Below are 19607 nucleotides of genomic sequence, written 5' to 3'. Positions count from 1 at the left end.
GGTTTGATTCCACACAGGTGTTAACCGCACAGGTGTTTTATCTTTAAAAAATTTTTTTAGAGACAGGGTCTCACTTTGTCACTCAGGCTGGAGTACAGTGGTACAATCATAGCTCACTCACTGTAACCTCCACTCCTGGGCTCAATCCATCCTCCCATCTCAGCCTCCCAAGTAGCTGGGACTACAGGTGCGTGCCATCACATCCGGCTAATTTTCTTATTGTTTTGTAAAGATGGGGCTCCCTATGTGGGCCAGGCTGATCTCGAACTTCTGGCCTCAAGTGATTCTCTTGCTTTGGTCTTTCAAAGCGCTGGGATTACAGGATCACGCCACAGTCCTGGGCTTATTTTCTTCTTCTTCTTCTTTTTTTTTTTTTTTGGTAGAGAATGAGGCCTCGCTGTGTTGCCCAGGCTGGTCTCGGACTCCTGGCCTCAAGCGATCCTCTTGCCTCAGCCTTTCAAAGTGTTGGGATTACAGGCGTGAGCCATTGCGCCTGGGCAGGTGTTTTTTCTCCTTGAGCGCTCCCCATCCAAATCTGGCCTAGGCAGGAGTGCCTCGTGCACGGGTACATACATACCCTGTGCGTCTCCACACCTTTGCGCTCCTACACATGGTTCACAATGCAGGTGTGAGGTTCCCCTCACACCTGCGTGCTTCCGCGGTCTCCCTCCCCGCATCCCCATTAAGGGACTGGGGTCCCGTTACAGGTGCGCCCGCAGCGCGGCCCCGCCCCCTTCTTGGCTCCGCCCTCTTATCGAGGCTCAGGTGCACAAGCCGGAAGTGCGCTCTCCTCCCAGGTGAGTGACTAAACTTTCCGGGTCACGTGAGCGGGCGGAGCCGGTGGGATCGGACCCAAAGACCGACCGACGGACAGAAGGTTCGAGGGAGGGGCACGGACCAGGAACCTGAGCTAGGTCAAAGACGCCCGGGCCAGGTAGGAAAGCAGGACGCACCGCTAGGCCTGCGCCCTCGCCCGTCCACCCTACCCGTCCCGTCCCCTTCCTTTCCCCAGCCCAGGAACGCGCTCCCGGGAGTTAATCTTTAATCGCTGACCTCTGGCGGCTGGGGCGGGGCGGGACTCATGGGTGCCCTGGCGCCAGTTGTTTCTCCTGTGGGCCTGCGCCCGGGTCCAGACCCCGATCCCAATGCCCAGGCCTCTCTCCTTCTCCTGCCCCCAGGTGCCCCGTCGCAGGTGCCCCTGGCCGGAGATGCGGTAGGAGGGGCGCGCGCGAGAAGCCCCTTCCTCGGCGCTGCCAACCCGCCACCCAGCCCATGGCGAACCCCGGGCTGGGGCTGCTCCTGGTGCTGGGCCTGCCGTTCCTGCTGGCCCGCTGGGGCCGAGTCTGGGGGCAAAGTAGGTACCAGCTGAGAGCTCTGGGGGGAGGGGTCCGGATTCCTGGATCTCTGCTGGGGACGTGGCTTAGAAGCGCTGGGTATCTGGGGCACAGAGAGGGTCAAGAATTGGGAAGCAGGCAAGAAATACCTTGGGGAGGGGTCTACAGGGTTAGGGCTCAGGGAGATTAAGATTTCTAGTTTCTTCCTTGGACCCTGGGAGTTGGTCTAGGAGACCTGAGTTCCTGAGCGAGGTGGAATTGTGTGTTGTAGTGGAGGCTCCTAAGTAGGACTTGGTGGGAGGTAAGGGCTGTGTACCTGAGTCCTGACATAGTGCAGGTGTTTTGGGTGAACTGGGAGCTGGGAGGAGGCCTGCCAAGCCCGGTCGACCCGGTTGGCTGAAGATGTAGACCCCAGCCATTCAATCTTAGTTTTGTTTTGGGAGCCTGGGGGGAGGTGTGAGTCAGACACTCCAGGGAAAAGCTAGGCCCGCCCAGATCCTTAAGGGCCCAGGGCCGGGTGGTGAGTGGGGGAGGGTTGGACTTCCGGACACCCTACTGGGCTCTGCTGGGCTGGGTTGGGGGGTGTCCGGAGGAGCAAACACCCGAGGGACAGGTCCTGCCTGCAAGGCGCCCACTGTCTCTGTGCGAATGAAAGGCAGAGTTTGAACTGGGACTTGCTGGGGGGAGGTGAAGGGGAATGTCCAAAGCAGGTGCCCATGGGTGGGGATGGGAGAGAAAGATGGAGACTGATTTATTCTCTGCCTTCAGCCTCCACAGTATTGACCCCTTCTGCAAATGACAATAACACTATTGTGCCTTCACCCACCAGCTCCAGCTCCAATGGCAACTTGGTGAGTTGGAGGTATATGTGGGAAGATGGCAGCAAGGATGTTATCCACGGGCCACACATATAGCATGTAGAAAGGACTGGACACCCCCTCCCCCAGAGGTGGCAGGTCAGGGTGGCTTTGGAGAGCTCTAAGTAGGAGAGACCTGAAGTCTTAGACCAGGAAGACTAGGAGACCCTAGAGGGAGTGGGCAGGAATACTGTAGCTGTCAGATGTGGGGGCTCAGGAACTCCATATGCCTCTCAGGTGGGTGGGGAAGCAAGGAGCTCAGACTTGGTAGATATGATGAAAGCAGGAGTCCCGGCTGGGCGCGGTGGCTCACACATGTAATCCTAGCACCTTGGGAGGCCGAGGCAGGCAGATCATGAGGTCAGGAGTTTGAGACCAGCCTGGCCAACATGGTGAAACCCCATCTCTACTAAAAATACAAAAAATTAGCCAGGCAGGGTGGCACACGTGTGTAATCCCAGCTACTCGGGAGCTGAGGCAGGGATAATCACTTGAGCCCAGGAGGCGGAGGTTGCAGGGAGCTGAGATCGTGACACTGCACTCCAGCCTGGGTGACAGAGCAAGACTCTGTCTCAAAAAAAAAAAAAAATAGCCCAAGTCCCAGACATGGCAGGTGCTTGTGAGGGGTGTCCCAGACATGGCAGGTGAGAGGGAGCCTTAGCACCCCAGATAAGGTAGGTAGGGATCCAGGAAGACCCAGTGTGGGGCTCAGATCACCAAAAGTGGCAGATATATGTGTGTGTTGTGGGTTGGGGGGTGATGAGGGGGGTGCAATTCAGGTGGAGGTGGACAGGCTACCCAGGCTCAGGTGATTCACACCTGTCCCCTCTCTGAAGTCTCAGGGGGCCATCACTGCTATCATTGTGGTCTTCTCCATCCTGGCCATCTTGCTCCTGGCTGTGGGGCTGGTACTGTTGGTGTGGAAGCTTCGGGAGAAGCGGCAGACGGAGGGCACCTACCGGCCCAGCAGCGAGGAGCAGGTGGGTGCCCGTGTGCCACCGACCCCCAACCTCAAGTTGCCGCCGGAAGAGCGGCTCATCTGAACGCTGGGGCCTGCTGCAGTCACCAACACTGCCCAGGACTGCGGGGTGCTGGCTTGTACACTGCAGCTGCCACCGAGACACCAGCCTCTGATGGCTCAGGAGGACTTGTGGGGAGAGGCTGGGGGCACCCACCTGGTGGGCTCTGTGCAGCATGTTGCCTCTGCTTGGCTGTGCCTGCAGCTCAGGGTGCTGGGGCTCGGGACCCACCTCCCCGCTTGCGGAACCAACTTTTCTCTGTGTGTCCTGCAGGCTCCACAGCCCCCTCTCCTTTCTTTCAGTTCTCCCATGCAGCTGAGGCCCGGGCCCCTCAGGACTCCAAGGAGACGGTGCGGGGCTGCCTGCCCATCTAGCTCCCCTCTCCTGCATCTGTCTCCCTTCATTGCTGTATGACCCTGGGGAAAGGCAGTGCCCTCTCTGGGCAGTCAGATCCACCCAGTGCTTAAGAATAGCAGGGAAGAAGGTACTTCAAGACTCTGCCCCTGAGGTCAGGAGAGGATGCGGCTGTTCACTTTTATATATGTATATAAAATTAGTAGTAAGATGTAATAAAAGCTTTATTGGTGTGTTTGAGCTGGTGGGAGCATTAGCTGAGATGGGAGTGATGAATGCGGAGAGGAACTGTAAGGTTGCCGGGATTCTAGAGGACCAGGCGGCTTCCTGGAATTCCCCGCTATGAGTCAGTTAGAGAGGCTGCCCTTGGAGGGACAGAGGTGGGTGGGAAGGATTTCTGAGCAGAATGAGGGCACCAGAGAAATTCACCAGGAAAAAACCAGCTTTGGACTCTTGTGGCTTTACTGAGGGACTGGGGTCTCTCCTGGACCCCTGATTCTTAACCCTCAAAGCACTTCTTAAGATCAGCGACTCTGGGCCGGCTGCTGGGATGGAGGTTTTGCCAGTTGCTGGTGGGTGTAGCAGGGGAATTCAGGGCTCCTGGTTCCTCGAGTGGCTGGAGGTGAGTGTGCTCTGCTAGCAGGACCTTGGGAGACGGGGCTCTGGGGTCCTCCAGAGAACTGGAGTCTGAGGAAGGATCAAGGGGCTGGGACGTCCAGGCTATATCAAAGTTGGGCTTTGTGGGGGCCAGAATTTGGGAGCTTTCTGGAGGGCTGGGCTCAGTGGGTGCAGTGGAGAGCCAGGAAGCGGGGTTTTCCTGGGTTCTAGAATCTTCAGCTGCCTTGTGGGAAGGGGCGAGATGAAGAATTAGGGACTCTGTGAGAGGAGAGGGTTCGGGGTCCCCTCGGCTGCTTGGGTCTGCAGAAGCTGTTGAGGGCTGGGATGGAGAGATGACTTCTTGGTTGGACTCTGAGGGTATTAACTGGGACCTGGGGTCCTTTGAAGAGCTGGTGGCATCCAAAGATGAGGTGTTTTGCAGGGATGGCAGGGACAGGGGCTGGGGCTCTGGCTCTGGTAGTTTCTTATCGTCTGGTTGCCATCTTGGTATGTTAGGCTAGGTGGGATGGATAGGGAAGTTGTGGCTTTTAGATGGCAGAGGGGCTGGCAAGTTGGATGGACCATTAGGGGAAGACTTGGGGTGGGGTTGGGGGAGTGGGCGAGGCTCTCACCAGGCTGAAGCAGCTGTCCAGGTCTCCTCTGTGACAGCAGTCTAAACTCTGGCTCGGTCTCAGGCTGCCTGCACTCTTGGCTCCCACGCTAAGACTGTCCAGAATCTCGCTCAACAAATCCAGTTCTTCTCCAGACCCTAAGAAGCTGCTGTCCAGAGCTTCTTCTGCCCATGGGCACCCCTCATCCTCAGGACTCAGAGGGGGTGTCCTGGGTGAGGATGGGCAGACTCAGATATTTGCCCGAGACCCCCCAGCCCTGGTCAGGCTGCTCTGGAGTTTGGGGACCCTCTTCCCCATCAGTCCTGGCCTCCCACTTGCAACACTGCTGTTCCCTTTTAGCCTTACCCCACCCCTGGGGGCTCAGAAGGTCCCTCTTCCAGCCGGCGTCTCCTGCTGGGGCGAAGGGGCCGGTTCTGCAAAGGGTGGGGGTGATAGGACCTCAGGAGACTGCAGAATCAGGGGGCTGAGGCTTGCTGAAGGAGGGTGAGTGTGAAGTGGGTGCCACATATTAGGGAAGCTGAAGAAGGAGGTGAGATGTCTGGATGGGGACTGGGATGGATGGAGGATTCAGTGATAATTCCAGGTGTGTGCATGGGGGAAGGGGGCGCTCTCACCTGTCCAAAGTGCCGAGTGATTGGGAGGCGTTGCTGCAGGCGGTCTGAGCGGCTGGTGAGGGCTGGGGCCCTCAGAGAGCCCCCCCTCTGCAGGATAGAGTCCCCATCCTAGGAAGAGAATGCATGAACTGGGAACCTCTGCCATGAAGTCTCCTCATCACCCCCTACCATTGGTCTTTAGTCTTTTTTTTTTTTTTTTTTTTTTTGAGGCGGAGTCTCGCTCTGTCACCTGGACTGGAGTGCAGTGGCCGGATCTCAGCTCACTGCAAGCTCCGCCTTCCAGGTTTACGCCATTCTCCTGCCTCAGCCTCCCGAGGAGCTGGGACTACAGGCGCCCGCCACCTCGCCCGGCTAGTTTTTGTATTTTTCACCGTGTTAGCCAGGATGGTCTCGATCTCCTGACCTCGTGATCCGCCCGTCTCGGCCTCCCAAAGTGCTGGGATTACAGGCTTGAGCCACCGCGCCCGGCCTTTTTTTTTTTTTTTTTAATGAAGCTTCACTCATGTTGCCCAGGGTGGAGTGCGTGGTGCAATCTTGGCTCACTGTAACCTCTGCCTCCTGGGTTCAAGCGATTCTCGTGCCTCAGCTTCCCAAGTAGCTGGAATTACAGGCATACACCACCATGCCCAGCTAATTCTGTATTTTTAGTAGAGATGGGGTTTCACCATGTTGGTCAGGCTGGTGTCAAACTGCTGATCTCAAGTGATCCACCTGCCTCGGCCTCCCAAAGTGCTGGGATTACAGGCGTGAGCCACCGCACCCAGCCAGTCTTCTTCTTCTTCTTCTTCTTTTTTTTTTTTTGAGACAGAGTTTCCCTCTATCACCCAGGCTGGAGTGCAGTGGCACGATCCCGGTTCACTGCCCTCTACCTCCTGGGTTCCAGCAATACTCATGCCTCAGCCTCCCGAGTAGCTAGGATTACAGGTGCCCACCACCACCGCTGGCTAATTTTTGTATTTTTTTTAGTAGAGACAGGATTTCTCTATGTTGGGCAGGCTGGTCTCAAACTCCTGACCTCAAGCGATCGGCCCTCCTTGGCCTCCCAAAGTGCTAGGGTTACAGGAGTGTGCCACTGCGCCCAGCCACAGTCTTCTTTTTTTTGAAACAGGGTCTTTCTCTGTCACCCAGTCTGGTGTGCAGTGGTGCTATCTCAGCTTACTGCAACCTCCACCTTCTGGACTCAAGCAATCCATACTCAGCTAATTTTAAAATTTTTTTTGTAGAGACAAGGTCCCACTATATTACCCAAGCTGGTCTCAAACTCCTGGACTCAAGCGGTCCTCCTGCCTCGGCCTCCCAAAGTGCCAGGATTACAGGGGTGAGCCACTGCACCTGGCTGGTTGGTCTTACCTTATACATTAGAAGGCTCTGCACTCCCTTCAAGCCACTCTTGGCCTATAAAGCAGTGGAGAGAGAATTACCCGAGGGTGGTGGGATCCTGGGCATTTGAGAGCTCAGCCTTCTGTCCCCTAAGATAGCTTTATTTTACCATCTGCATGTCTCAAATATGTTCACCACCCGCCATACACCACCTAAGAAGTCAATGCAAACTATCACCCCTTTGACTAATATAAAATTAGTATTCCTGGAGGAAGTCATCCCCAAATAAAATGGGGAATGGCAAAACAACAGGGCAAGGTGTTCCTGTCTCAAAGTGGTGAAGAATAAAATCGCATGGACAATTTTGAGCTGCAAAAACTGGCCCCAGGAAACTTCTGAGCTTGGGAGAAAAATGGCAGAACCTGGAATTGTGGCATCCAAGGACAAAGAATGTTTGCCAGTGAATCTTGGCTGTCAGTTTTACAGGGGGGTTGGGGAGTAGGATTCCAACAAAAATGAGGATAATAAATAAAAAAATAAAAGGGGGAAGAGTTGTTAAGGGTTTAACTGCTGATTCAGTTCTGATTAAATCATTTGTGTTTAAAGCGTCTGCCAGGGTCAAAATACTCCATCTTTGGGAGGACAAAGTGTCCTCTGTCCCCTCTCCCTCGTCACCCCAGCGAGAGTGGCCTGTCCAGCTCAGCCTCACCGAGCGGTACATGTTCTTGACTGCTGGTTGGGTCTTGGCCTTGACTGAATGCAGGAGGGCACCACCACCTTTCTGCAGGAGAGGAGACACCAAGGGGGAGGGGCTAGGGCCAGATCCCACCTCCCCATCCCAGGTTGTGTGATGCTGATCAAGCCCCTTTCCCTCTCTGAATCTCCATTTTTTTACCTCTATAAATGAACATGATCGTAGTCATGACCCTACCTGCTGACTGTTGTGGAATTAAATTAAGCCAGTGAGACACACTTAAGTGTTTTTTGTTTGTTTGTTTTTGTTTCTTGAGATGGAGTCTCAAAGAACAGAGGTTTTTTTTGTTTGTTTGTTTTTGCTGAAATGCAGTCTCACTCTGTCACCCAGGCTGGAGTGCAGTGGTGCCATCTTGGCTCACTGCAACCTCCGCGTCCTGGGTTCAAGCGATTCTCCTGCCTCCACTTCCCGAGTAGCTGGGACTACAGTTGCCTGCCACCACGCCCGACTAATTTTTGTATTTTTAGTAGAGATAGCATTTCATCATGTTGCCCAGGATGGTCTCGATCTCCTGACCTTGTGATCTGCCCGCCTCAGCCTCAAACTCCTGATCCCAGGCAATTCGCCTCCCTCGGCCTCCCAAAGTGCTGGGATTACAGGCGCGAGCCACCGTGCCCAGCCAAAAAGCGGTTTTTGAGACAGGGTCTTGCTCTGTCACCCAGGCTGGAGTGCAGTGGCACGATCTCAGCTCACTACAACCTCCACCTCCTGGGGCTCAAGGCATCCTTCCACGTTAGCCTCCCGAGTAGCTGGGACTACAGCCACACCTAGCGAATTTTTGTTTTTTTTTTTTTTTTTTTTTTTTTAAATTTAGTAGAGATAGGGTTTCGCCATGTTGCCCTGGCTGATCTCAAACTTCTGGTCTCAGCAATCCTGTCTCCACCTCCCAATGTGTTAGGCCTAAGCCAAGGCCTATTGTTTTGATGGTCTTACCTTTAGATTGTCTGCCCAGAGCTGATAGGATCGAACGGTCCCTGGGTAAGAGAGAGTGTGGTCCACCAAAGGCTGGCTGAGGCTGGGGTGCTGGTGGGTGGGGGGGACTCGGGGGCTGGACTCAGGGCTTACCTGAGGAGGACCCGCAGCCGGTGATCTCCTGCTCGAATTGATCTGAGAAGCCCTCCCCATTGTTGAGCTTCTCCAGTCGGGCTTCGATGAACTGGAGTGGGGGACAGGAAATCAGAAGCAGCAGGAGACACATCTGAATGCCAGCACTTCGCAGCCTGCCTGCTATCAAGGTGTAGGAGCCATCTCTGGCCTCCAACCTGCCCACCCCCAAGCACCTGGGAAACTGGAGCCCACTTTATTTTTTATAATTTTTTTTTGAGATGGAGTCTCACTCTGTCACCCAGGCTGGAGTGCAGTGGCAAGATCTCAGCTCACTGCAAGCTCTGCCTCCGTGATTTAAGTGATTCTCCTGCCTCAACCTCCCAAATAACTGGGATTACAGGGGTGCACTACCATGCCCAGCTAACTTTTATATTGTTTGTAGAGACAGGGTTTCCCTGTGTTGGCCAGGCTGGTTTTGAACTCCTGACCTCAGGTGATCTGCCTGCCTTGGGCTCCCAAAGTGCTGAGATTATAGGCGTGAGCCACTGCCCCTAGACCAGAGCCCACTTTAGGAACCAGAGATCCCACCTTCTTCTCTCTCCTCAAGTCAGGACCTGTCCCCAGGGACCAAGCCCCGCCCCTTTCAGGGACCCAGAAATTGATTTCTGCCTCCTCTAGACCTACCCACCCGCTCTCAGTGAGCCAAGAGTAGGTTGACCCCATCTTTAGGGATCTCGTGGTCCAAACTACCTTCTCCCAGGGGCCTAGCAGTCCAGCCCCACCTGCCACCCCTCCCCCCATATCCCTAGGACTCGGGAAATCCTGGGATTTCACAGTCAGGACCCGTCCCCTCTGGAGTCCAGCTCAGGCCACCACCCCAGTCCCGAAAGATACCTGCTTAGGGACCTGGGAATTTGGTTCCACTCTGATTTCTCTCAGGGACCTAGGAGTAGGTCTTGTCCTCCAGGAACCCAGGAGTTAGGGGCTCCCATGTTTTTGTTTTGTTTTGTTTTCTTAGAGACAGAGTCTTGCTCTGTCATCCAGGCTGGAGTGCAGTGGCATGATCTCGGCTCACTGCAACCTCTGCCTCCCGGCTTCATGTGATTCTCCTGCCTCAGCCTCCTGATCTGGAATTACAGGTGCAACCCATCACACCCAGCTAATTTTTTTATTTTTAGTAGAGATGGGGTTTCACCATGTTGGTCAGGCTGGTCTTGAACTCCTGACCTTGTGATCCACCTGCCTCGGCCTCCCAAAGTGCTGGGATTACAGGCATGAGCCACCGTGACAGCCAGGGGCTCCCATCTTTAGGAATCCAGGAGTTCAGTCCTTCCCCACTTGGGAACCCTGGAGTAAGGAATCCTGCTGGACTGTCTACAGCCATACCCTCAGGGACCCAGGAGTCTGCCCTCAACCCTGCCAGTTCAGACAAGCCCTTGGGGTCTCAGCAGTCCACCTCCAGCCCCAGCTGGACCCTCAGGGCTCTGGCATACCTGTTTGAACAGCTGCAGGTGCACAGCCCGCCGGTGGAAGGCCTGCAGAGGTGCCCCAGGCTTCTGGGCCAGGAAGGCTTCCTCATTGAAGGTCACTGGCTGGCCCTGGAAGAAGCGTTGGAGTTCTGAGCTCCCTGGGGTGTTCCTGGCCCTCCCTCATTCTACTATATATTTATGTAGCAAACATTGATTAGGCACTTGCTGTGTGTCTGACCCTGTGTGGGGCCTCATGGATGGCAGGGAGGACTTAAGCTGTTTTGTTGTTGTTGGTTTTTTTTTTTTTGGTTTTGTTTTTTGAGACAGAGTCTCACTCTGTCGCCTGGCTGGGATGCAGTGGTGCAATCTCAGCTCACTGCAACCTCCGCCTCCAGGGTTCAAGTGATTCTCCTGCCTCAGCCTCCTGAGTAGCTGGGACTACAGGCACGCGCCACCACTCCCAGCTAATTTTTGTATTTTTAGTCGAGACAGGGTTTCACCATGTTGGCCAGGATGGTCTTGATCTCTAGACCTCATGATCCAACTGCCTCAGCCTCCCAAAGTGCTGGGATTACAGGTATGAGCCACCGTGCCCGGCCCTGTTTTTTTTTTTTTTTTTTTTCATTTATTTTTTTGAGTCAGGGTCTCACTCTGTCACCCATGCTGGAGTGCAATGGTGTGATCTTGGTTCACTACAACCTCTACCTCCTGAGCTCAAGCGATCCTCCCACCTCAGCCTCTTAAGTCGCTGGGACTACAGGTGCACGCCACTATGCCCGGCTAATTTTTGCAGTTTTTGTAGAGACGGGGTCTCACTATGTTTCCCATGCTGGTCTGAACTCTTGGGCTCAAGCAATCCACCCACCTTGGCCTCTCAAAGTGCAGGGATTACAGGGTGAGTCACCCACCCGGCTGATTTAAGTGTTTATCTTGAGTAAGGTGGAAGACCTGCAGGGCTGTGGGCAGGGGAGGGAAATGATCTGACTCAGGTGTTCACAGGTGACCTCTGGTCACTGTGGGGAGGACAGACTCTGGGAGATAAAGCAGAAACCTGCTTGCAGGGGGCCGGGTGCGGTGGATCACACCTGTAATTCCAGCACTCTGGGAGGACGAGGTGGGTGGGTCACCTGAGGTCTGGAGTTTGAGACCAGCCTGGCTAACATGGCGAAACCCCATCTGTACTAAAAATACAAAAATTAGCCAGTGTGGTGGCGCATGCCTGTAATCTCAGCTATTCGGGAGGCTGAGGCAGGAGAATTGCTTGAACCTGGGAGGTGGAGGTTGCAGTGAGCTGAGATTGTGCCACTGCACTCCAGACTGGGCAAGAGAGCAAGACTCTGTCTCAAAAAAAAAAAAAAGAAAGAAAGAAAGAAGAAAGCTGCTTGCGGAGGAGTCCCAGGGGAGAGATCAGTGCATTAATTTTAGGCAAACAACGACAGGGTCCAGACCAGGGCGGAGACAGAGGAAGTGGGTGGTCTGTGTGCAGATTTGGGATGCAGAGATGACAAGAACGTCAGATGCTCAAGTGATACTGGGATCCCCTGCCCCAACGATTTTATAGCTTGGTTGTGAAAAACAGGGGAGGGCGCTTCAGAGATCAAGGCCCTGGCTTCAACATTCACCCACTGTGGGACTTCTCCAAAGCCTTGGTTTCCTCATATGGAAAATGGGACTATCGCAGTATCCATCTCAAAATGTCATGAGCATTAAATGAGATAATAGCAGCAGTAGGAGCTAGCATTTATTGAGTGCTTGCTGTATGCCAGGTATGATTCAAAGTGCTGGGAAGATGCTGATTCACTGATTCTAATATCCTTTTGGGTGTCACTATCAGGGTCCCATTTTACAGAGGGGCAAACAGAGGCACAAAGTAAGCACTCCATTAATGCTACCTATCATTATTTTTTTAATTAAAAAAATAGAGACGGTGGCCGGGCATGGTGGCTCACACCTGTAATTCCAGAACTTTGGGAGCCCAATGTGGGCAGATCGCCTGAGGTCAGGAGTTCGAGACCAGCCTGGCCAACATGGAGAAACCCCATTTTTACTAAAACTACAAAAATTAGCTGGGCGTGGTGGTGCGCACCTGTAGTCCCAGTTATTCGGGAGTCTGAGGCGGGAGAATCGCTTGAACCCCAGAGGTGGAGGTTGCAGTCAGCCGAGATCATGCCACTGCACTCCAGCCTGGGCGACACAGTGAAACTCTGTCTCAAAAACAAACAAACAAACAACAACAGATGGAGGGGGGGTTCTCACTGTGTTGCTCAGGCTGGTCTTGAACTTCTGAGCTCAAGCAATTCTCCCATCTCGGCCAGGTGTTGGGATTACAGGCGTGAGCCACTGCGTCAGGCCATCTACCGTACCTATCATTATGTGACGATTCATTCAGAAACCCAGAGACCTCTCCCGCAACGACCCCGCTGCTCACCGGGCTGCAGACGAGTGCATCGCGGTAGCCCCCGAAGAGCAGGGCCTGGGCTTTGAGGAAGAGACGGGACACCCCTTCCCCGGGGGCCAGGGCGACCTTCCTGAGTCGGAGCCTCAGCAGGGACACCTGAAGCACAAGGGAGTGGCCCTGAGTGGGCAGGTGTGGGGCCCTCGCCTCCCGGGGCAGGAAGGTGGGAGGGGCGACACTGACCACGTCTGGAGGCAGCGCCTGCACATCGTTAAATGTTGTCTCCAAGGTATTGGCGTCGACGTTCAGCACCACGACGTCCTCCAGAGCTTTTTCTCGTACTCTCTGCGGAAAAGCGGGGCCGGCCGCTCAGAGTCCGAGAGTCCTTGGCAGAGGAGGGCATCTGGGGAGGTAGAGGGAGGGGGAACCCTCACATCCCCGCCGTCTGGGTGGATACGCTCTCACCTCGGCGAGACTGGCGTGCACTCCAATGAGGTAGGGCATGGGCGCGCTGCGGACCGAGGGGACGGGGTCATGCAGGCACCGTCTCCAGGGCCTGCCCCCAGGCCCTGCCCCTCCCAGCTTCCCTCGCTCACCAGCAGTAGTCCAGCAGGTGTGGGGGCAGAGTGGGGATCAGCACGTGCTCCCAGCGCATGGGGTACAGGAGCGCGCAGGACGCGTGGACGCACGAGGTCAGCTGGGGGGCGATGGCGGGGCGTGAAATCATAGCCTGGACCCTCTAGGGCGGGGTCTTTTTCAGCTGCATTTCCCACGTCCCCAGTCTCCTGTTCCCCCTTCCCATCCACTGCTGGGTAATAAGTAACAACTCGAACCCCTTTAGAAATCATGTGGAGACCAGGAATTTGGCTACTTAACAGTGCTTTAAGCAGGTGAAGCCAGGACTCATCCTGTCCTGATCCCTCTCTCTAAGGGGCGCAGTTAATAGGCAACACCCCTGAGTCTTCCCGCATACAGGTGGAGCAAGGACTGAGCCTCCACGCACTCCACCCCGAAGTAGGTGGAGCTATGATGTAGCCCGCCCTTGTCCCGCCCCTAGGGGTGGAGCCACGACCTAACCCCACCCAAACAGGTGGAGCTGGAATGCAATCATGTGGCCCCGCCCCTAGGGGTGGAGCCAGTCTCCACCTCTGCCTTTGACCCTGGGTCTCGGGGTCCCTGGGAGTATGGGTTTCTAGTTGTTATCTGAGTCCCTGTGTTCCTAGGTCCCTCGGTATTCAGGTCCCTGGGTCCCTGGATCTCTGAGTCCCTGAGTCCCTGGGTCCCTGTGTCCCCATGTGTATAGGTCCCTAGTTCTCAGTGTACCTGAGGGTCCGGAGGGGTGGAGCCAGACCTGTTGTGGCCCATAATAGGTGCAGCCTGAGCACAGTACTCCCAAAAAGGAGGAGCTGAACGCAGCCCCCTCCCACGAGGGCGGGGCCAGAATTCAACTCTCCGAGACCTTCGAAGGGGCGGGGCCAGGGCTTCGCCCTCAGGTCTCGCGCAGTCGGGTTAGAGCCAGGAATCAGCCCCCGTTGTCCCGCCCCCAGGGGCGGAGCCAGACCCTGCTCCCACCCCGGCCCGGCGGGCCCCGCCTCACTGTGCTGAGTTTGCTGGCGGTGAGCAGGACTCTTCTCTCCGCCAGGAGCGCCGCGAACAGCGCCACGATGTTCTCGTCAGTCACGGCCACCACCAGCTCCGTTAGGTTCCTCTGAGGATCAGAGAGGTGCGCTGGGCGTGGACTGGCCCCTGGATCTTGCATCCCGGGTCCGGGTTTCGGGACCTGTTCCCATCCCCAGAGACCCCTCCCGGGTCCCCACTCACGTTCTCAGGGATGGATGGCAGGCGGCCGGAGTCCGGGGCCACGAAGCAGGACAGCTGGTGGGGGTATTGTCAGGGGGATCAATCAGTCAGGAGGCTGGCCTCATCTGGACCCTCGACCTTCCAGGGTCCCCGAGCCCCGCTCACCGGCTTGCTATTTCCCGGGGTAGGGGGCGGGATACCCTGCCCGCTGGAGACGGTCACTCCGCTGCCCTGGGGAAGAGGCACGATTCTGTGGTTATCAGGGCTGGGGCGCAGCCTTCCCATCCACCTAAGGTCCAGCGTCCAGGGAATGGGAGCTACTCACCAGCTCCAGCCCCACTGAGGCCTGGGGCCCAGACAGGGACTGCTGAAACAGATTTTGAAGAAGTTCCTCTGCCTCGGAGACCTGGGTGGGACGTGGAGGGGCGGGGGTGGCTGAGCCAGATGTGGGGATTGGGGATTCCGAGGGCTCTGAGTAAGCTTGAGTGGTCTGGGAGGGGCGAAGGGCTCAGGTCAGGCCTGGGAGGTTTTTTTTTTTTCTTTCTTTAAAAGAAATTTAACAATAATAGTAATAGAGACAAGGTATCTATTAGAGAGGTCTCTAGTAGAGACCCGCCCAGGCTGGTCTTGAACTCTTGGGCTCAAGGGATCCTCCTGCTTCGGCCTCTCAAAGGGCTACAATTACAGGCGTGAGCCACCGCGTCCGGCTTTTAAAATTTTTTTTTTTTTTTTTTTTTTTTTTTTTTTTGAGAGGGAGTCTTGCTCTGCCACCCAGGCTGGAGTGCAGTGGCCGGATCTCAGCTCACTGCAAGCTCCGCCTCCCGGGTTTACGCCATTCTCCTGCCTCAGCCTCCCGAGTAGCTGGGACTACAGGCACCCGCCACCTCGCCTGGCTAGTTTTTTTTTTTGTACTTTTTAGTAGAGACAGGGTTTCACCGTATTAGCCAGGATGGTCTCGATCTCCTGACCTCGTGATCTGCCCGTCTCGGCCTCCCAAAGTGCTGGGATTACAGGCTTGAGCCACCGCGCCCGGCCTCTTTTTTTTTTTTGAGACAGAGTTTCGCTCTTGTTGCCCAAGCTGGAGTGCAATGGCGTGATCTCGGTTCACTGCAACTTCTGCCTCCCGGGCTCAAGCGATTCTCCTGCCTCAGTCTACGAGCAGCTGGGATTACGGGCATGTGCCACCACACCCGGCTAATTTTTTTTTTTTGGTATTTTTAGTAGAGATGGGATTTCACCATCTTGGTCAGGCCGGTCTCGAACTCCTGACCTCAGGTGATCTGCTCACCTCTTCCTCCCAAAGTGCTGGGATTACAGGTGTGAGCCACCGAACTCGGCCAATTTTTTAAAAGATTTTGTAGAGGCAGGGTTCTCACTATGTTGCCCAGCTGGTCTCAAACTCCCGGGCTCAAGCGATTCTCCCACCTCAGCGTCCCAAATGCTGGGACTACAGGTGTGACACAGTGTGCCCTGCCAGGCCTGGGAGATCTGAAAGGGAGGGGTTGGGAGGTTGGGGGGTGGGGGCTGGGACTCCCACAGGAGTGAGAGAGGGGCTGGTCTCACCTGGTCCTGGGCTAGGAGGTCTCCCACTGTGTTCAGTAGCTTGTAAAACACCTCGAACCAGGGCAAGTGACTGTGGAGAGAGGAGACAGGTTCCACGAAGTGTCCCCAGGCCTCGGCCTTTCCCATCCCCCCCGCATCCAACCCCCATATCCCGCACCTGAGGATGCAGAGACAGCTCTGGGTACCCGCCCGCAGGCGGCAGAAACCAAATCTGCGGTTGCCGGCAAGGTCTGTGAGGGCGAAGGTGAAATGCTGCACGACGGGGCTGGGGGGCTCCCTGGAGTGGGAAGGGCTGTTAGAGAGACCTGGACATCCCAGCTGTCTGAGGATGTCCCCCCTCCCCAACAAAGTTCCTGGGATCTTGAGTGTATGGGTCTCTAGTCAGGATCCCTGCAAGCCTGGGTCCCTGGGTCTCAGAATCCCTGGTCCCTGAATCTCTGGGTCCCTGGATCTCTGAGTCCCTAAGTCCCTGTATCTCTGGGTCCCTGAGTCCCTGAATCTCTGGGTCCCTGGATCTCTGGGTCCCTGAGTCCCTGGGTCCCTGAGTCCCTGGGTCCCTGGGTTCCTGAGTCCCTGAGTCCCTGGATCTCTGGGTTTCTGGATCTCTGGGTCCCTGGATACCTGGATCCCTGAGTCCCTGGGTCCCTGGGTCCTTGGGTCCCTGAGTCCCTGCGTCCCTGGGTCCCTGAGTTTCTGAGTCTTTGGGTTCCTGAGTCCCTGAGTCTCTGGGTCCTTGGTCCCTGAGTCCCTGGGTCCCTGAGTCCCTGAATCCTTGAGTCCCTGAGTCCTTGGATCCCTTAATCCCTGAGTCCCTGGGTCCTTGAGTCCCTAGGTCCCTGGGTTCCTGAGTCCCTGAGTCTCTGGGTCCTTGGTCCCTGAGTCCCTGGTCCCTGAGTCCCTGAGTCCCTGAATCCTTGAGTCCCTGAGTCCCTGATCTCTGGGTCCCTGTATCCCTGAGTCCCTGATCCTTGAGTCCCCGAGTCCCTGGGTCCCTGTGTCCCTGAGTCTCTGTGTCCCTGTGTCCCTGAGTCCCTGGGTCCCTGGGTTCATAAGTCCCTGGGTCCCTGAGTTTCTGAGTCTTTGGGTTCCTGAGTCCTTGGATCCCTTAATCCCTGAGTCCCTGAGTCTCTGGGTCCCTGTATCCCTGAGTCCCTGAATCCTTGAGTCCCCGAGTCCCTGGGTCCCTGGGTCCCTGGGTCCCTGAGTCCCTGAGTCCCTGAATCTCTATGTGTCTGAGTCCCTGGGTCCCTGAGTCCCTGAGTCCCTGGATTCCTGAGTCCCTGAATCTCTGTGTTCCTGAGTCCCTGAGTCCCTGAGTCCCTGGGTCCCTGGGTCCCTGAGTCCCTGAGCTCCTGGGTCCCTGGGTTCCTAGGTTGTTGAGTCCCTGGGTCCCTGGGTTCCTGAGTCGCTGGATCTCGGGGTCCCTGAGTGTCTGAATCCCTGGATACTAATGCATATAGGTCCCTAGTTCTCAGGGCTCCTGAGCGCCGGAGTCTTTGAGTCTCAGGGTCCTCGAGTGTATGGGCTTCCAGATGTCTGAGTCTCTAGGTGTTGAGTCCTTGGGGCCCCTGAGAGATCTGAGTCCCTGAGTCCTTGGATCTCCCCGCCCTTCCGTACCTTTCCACATCAAAAGGGAAGCAGAATTTAGGCACCATCTGCATAGCTTCCTGGAGGTGAAGAAAAGCGCAGACTGCTTGGCCACTGAGATTGGGCACCGCCTCCCTAGGCTCCAGGTCCAAGAAACAGAGTCCCCTCCCCCTGGGGGACCAGCCCGGGCCCTGGGGGAGCAAGGAGCCAGCTTGAATACCTGGTCCCTGAAGTCTGGAGGGAACTGCCGCAGGATGGGGGGATCTGTAGAAGAGAGCAGGCCTCTAAGTTCAGTGACCCAGGCCCACCCTCCCCTCCCACTCCCTCACTCCCAGGCTCCCAACTCACCCTCCTGCAGGGAGGCGGGGCAGGCCGCTTCGAAGAACCAATCAAACATGGCAGGGGCGCCCCGTCTGTGGGATGCAGAAGGGGTCCGGAGACTTGCTTCTAGGCCTGTGTGGTTGTGTCTGCCACTTTGCACACAAGCGTGGTTGTGTGTGCCTGTGCCACAAGGTGCATCGGCATGTGCATGACTCTGGGGCTTTGTGGCTGTGAGTGTGTGCTTGTGTGAGGCTGTGTGTGCAGCAGTGTTAATGGTGCACACAAGTACAGGATGGAGTGAGAAAGTGTGACCGTGTGTGTGTGTGGCTGTGTGTGATTGTGTGTGGCTGAGTGCGTGGCTTGTGTGAGCAGGCAGTGTGTGTGTGATCCTGTCTGCTGTCTGCCTGAAAAGACCAGACTGTCCCCTATATCTGTCGGGTGGGACTGCACGGATATAAAGGACAGCCTGTGCAGTCTAAAGCTAAGTGAATGACATCTATCTATGTATCTATCTATCTATGTATCTATGTATGTATGTATGTATGTATGTATGTATCTATCTATCTATCTATCTATCTATCTATGTAATTTTTTTGGGATGGAGTTTTGCTCTTGTCACCCAGGCTGGGGTGCAGTGACACAATCTTGGCTCGCTGCAACCTCCGCCCCACCCAGGAGGTTCAAGTGATTCTCCTGCCTCAGCCTCCCTGTAGCTGGGATTACAGGTGCCTACCATGATGCCAAGTTAATTTTTGTGTTTTTAGTAGAGACAGGGTTTCACCATATTGGCCAGGCTGGTCTCGAACTCCTGACCTCAGGCGATCTGCCCACCTTGACCTCCCAAAGTGCTGGGATTACAGGCATGAGCCACTGCATCTAGCCATGACATCTGTATTTTCTTGTATAGATGTGAGTGTGTGTGCCCGAGCAAGTGAATGACGTCTATATTTTCCTGTACAGCTATGAGTGTCGCTGGGTGACTGCGTGGGATCCTCGTGGGCTGTCTGTGTGTCTCTGTGTGTGAGACCCCATAGAATCCTGGTGGCTGATCCCACATGTCTCAGCAGAGGAAGGAGGGCAGGATACCTAGGTACTTACTGTAAGCCCTGTGATCTCTGCTTTCCTCCTCTGCCCCCATATCAAGCAGAAGATGCAGCCTTGGGCTCAAGGAGAGAGACAGGGAGATCTAGAGGGAGATCAGCTGCAGACACACTGTCCTGCCCAGTTGCACACACAGTCTCTGCCATGGGGCACCCCAGCACTTCACCCTCACGCTGACACAAGCTACACACGATCACCCACTCATATGAACACCCAGCCTCCCCTCTGCCCTGACCGCCCCCCCCGTGCCCCCCCGAAGCCATCAGTCAGACATACTGAGGACAAAGCTCAGAGGGGTACATGCATCCACAGAGCTACAGACATGATCACAGGAGCTGAATATAGAGAGAGAGACAGGAGGGGACCGAGAGTGGCCTGTCCCAGAGTGGAGGTCATAGCGGAGGCCCATGGAGGATCTGATTCCAACCACCTGCCCCTGCAGGTCACTGCACCTCCCGGGCCTGCTCCAGCCCCAGCTCCCCTCTGCCCCGGCTCAGGCCTGGCCTGGGAATCTTGTACCAGAGAATGAGGGATGGGAAGACTCTTACTCAGCTCTGGATTCCATGGTCCCTGCAGGGCCAGCCCAGCGGGGCCCTCTCCCCAGGGGTCCTGGGGGCCTGTGTTTGCTGGGCCCCAAGCCGGCTCAGCTTCCTGTGTGGCTGAGAGAGGAAGTTTAACGGGTGACGTCCCCGGACAGAGGCCCTGCCCCCACCCCCTGTGAGAAACCCAGGCATCCTGCCTGCTAATTATGTTGGGGATGGGTGGGCAATAAGTGGTCAGCCTGGGAAGGCAGACCCCCAGGTCCGTCCCTGCCAGGCTGGCCTGTGTCTGGTCCCCGATATC

At 55.9% G+C, this 19607-nt stretch overlaps 2 protein-coding genes across 3 annotated transcripts; one reads left to right on the top strand and one right to left on the bottom strand.

The window, feature by feature from the left end:
- Positions 1–786: 786 nt before the first annotated feature.
- Positions 787–3804, top strand: CRB3 (crumbs cell polarity complex component 3). Its single transcript, XM_033196320.1, has 5 exons — positions 787–934; positions 1179–1354; positions 2103–2185; positions 3028–3171; positions 3513–3804. Exons 2-5 carry the CDS (start codon positions 1273–1275, stop codon positions 3582–3584), a joined length of 381 nt encoding a protein of 126 aa, XP_033052211.1. The 5' UTR covers positions 787–934; positions 1179–1272; the 3' UTR covers positions 3585–3804.
- On the bottom strand, positions 3773–19451 carry DENND1C (DENN domain containing 1C). Of its 2 annotated transcripts, XM_033196318.1 has the most exons (24): positions 19313–19422; positions 18762–18849; positions 17691–17755; positions 17563–17606; positions 17373–17422; positions 15913–16032; positions 15756–15825; positions 14518–14598; positions 14358–14423; positions 14214–14267; positions 13990–14100; positions 12989–13089; positions 12858–12903; positions 12636–12737; positions 12426–12551; positions 10022–10126; positions 8547–8637; positions 8415–8455; positions 7437–7508; positions 6758–6802; positions 5408–5515; positions 5139–5206; positions 4794–5001; positions 3773–4678 (listed from the first exon to the last, which is right to left on the bottom strand). In XM_033196318.1, the coding sequence occupies exons 3-24, from the start codon at positions 17737–17739 to the stop codon at positions 4064–4066; spliced, it is 2373 nt and encodes a 790-aa protein (XP_033052209.1). In that variant the 5' UTR covers positions 17740–17755; positions 18762–18849; positions 19313–19422; the 3' UTR covers positions 3773–4063. The 2 variants fall into 2 exon arrangements, with proteins under 2 accessions (XP_033052209.1, XP_033052208.1); XM_033196317.1 differs by lacking the exon at positions 18762–18849 and having other exon boundaries at positions 19313–19451.
- Between the last annotated feature and the right edge of the window lie 156 nt (positions 19452–19607).

This window comes from Trachypithecus francoisi, unplaced genomic scaffold (assembly GCF_009764315.1).
Source record: "Trachypithecus francoisi isolate TF-2019V2 unplaced genomic scaffold, Tfra_2.0 Lachesis_group5, whole genome shotgun sequence".
NCBI classification, from domain to species: domain Eukaryota; kingdom Metazoa; phylum Chordata; class Mammalia; order Primates; family Cercopithecidae; genus Trachypithecus; species Trachypithecus francoisi.
The sequence above is the reverse complement of the archived record's forward strand: the minus strand, read 5'-3'. Positions and strand labels throughout refer to the sequence as shown.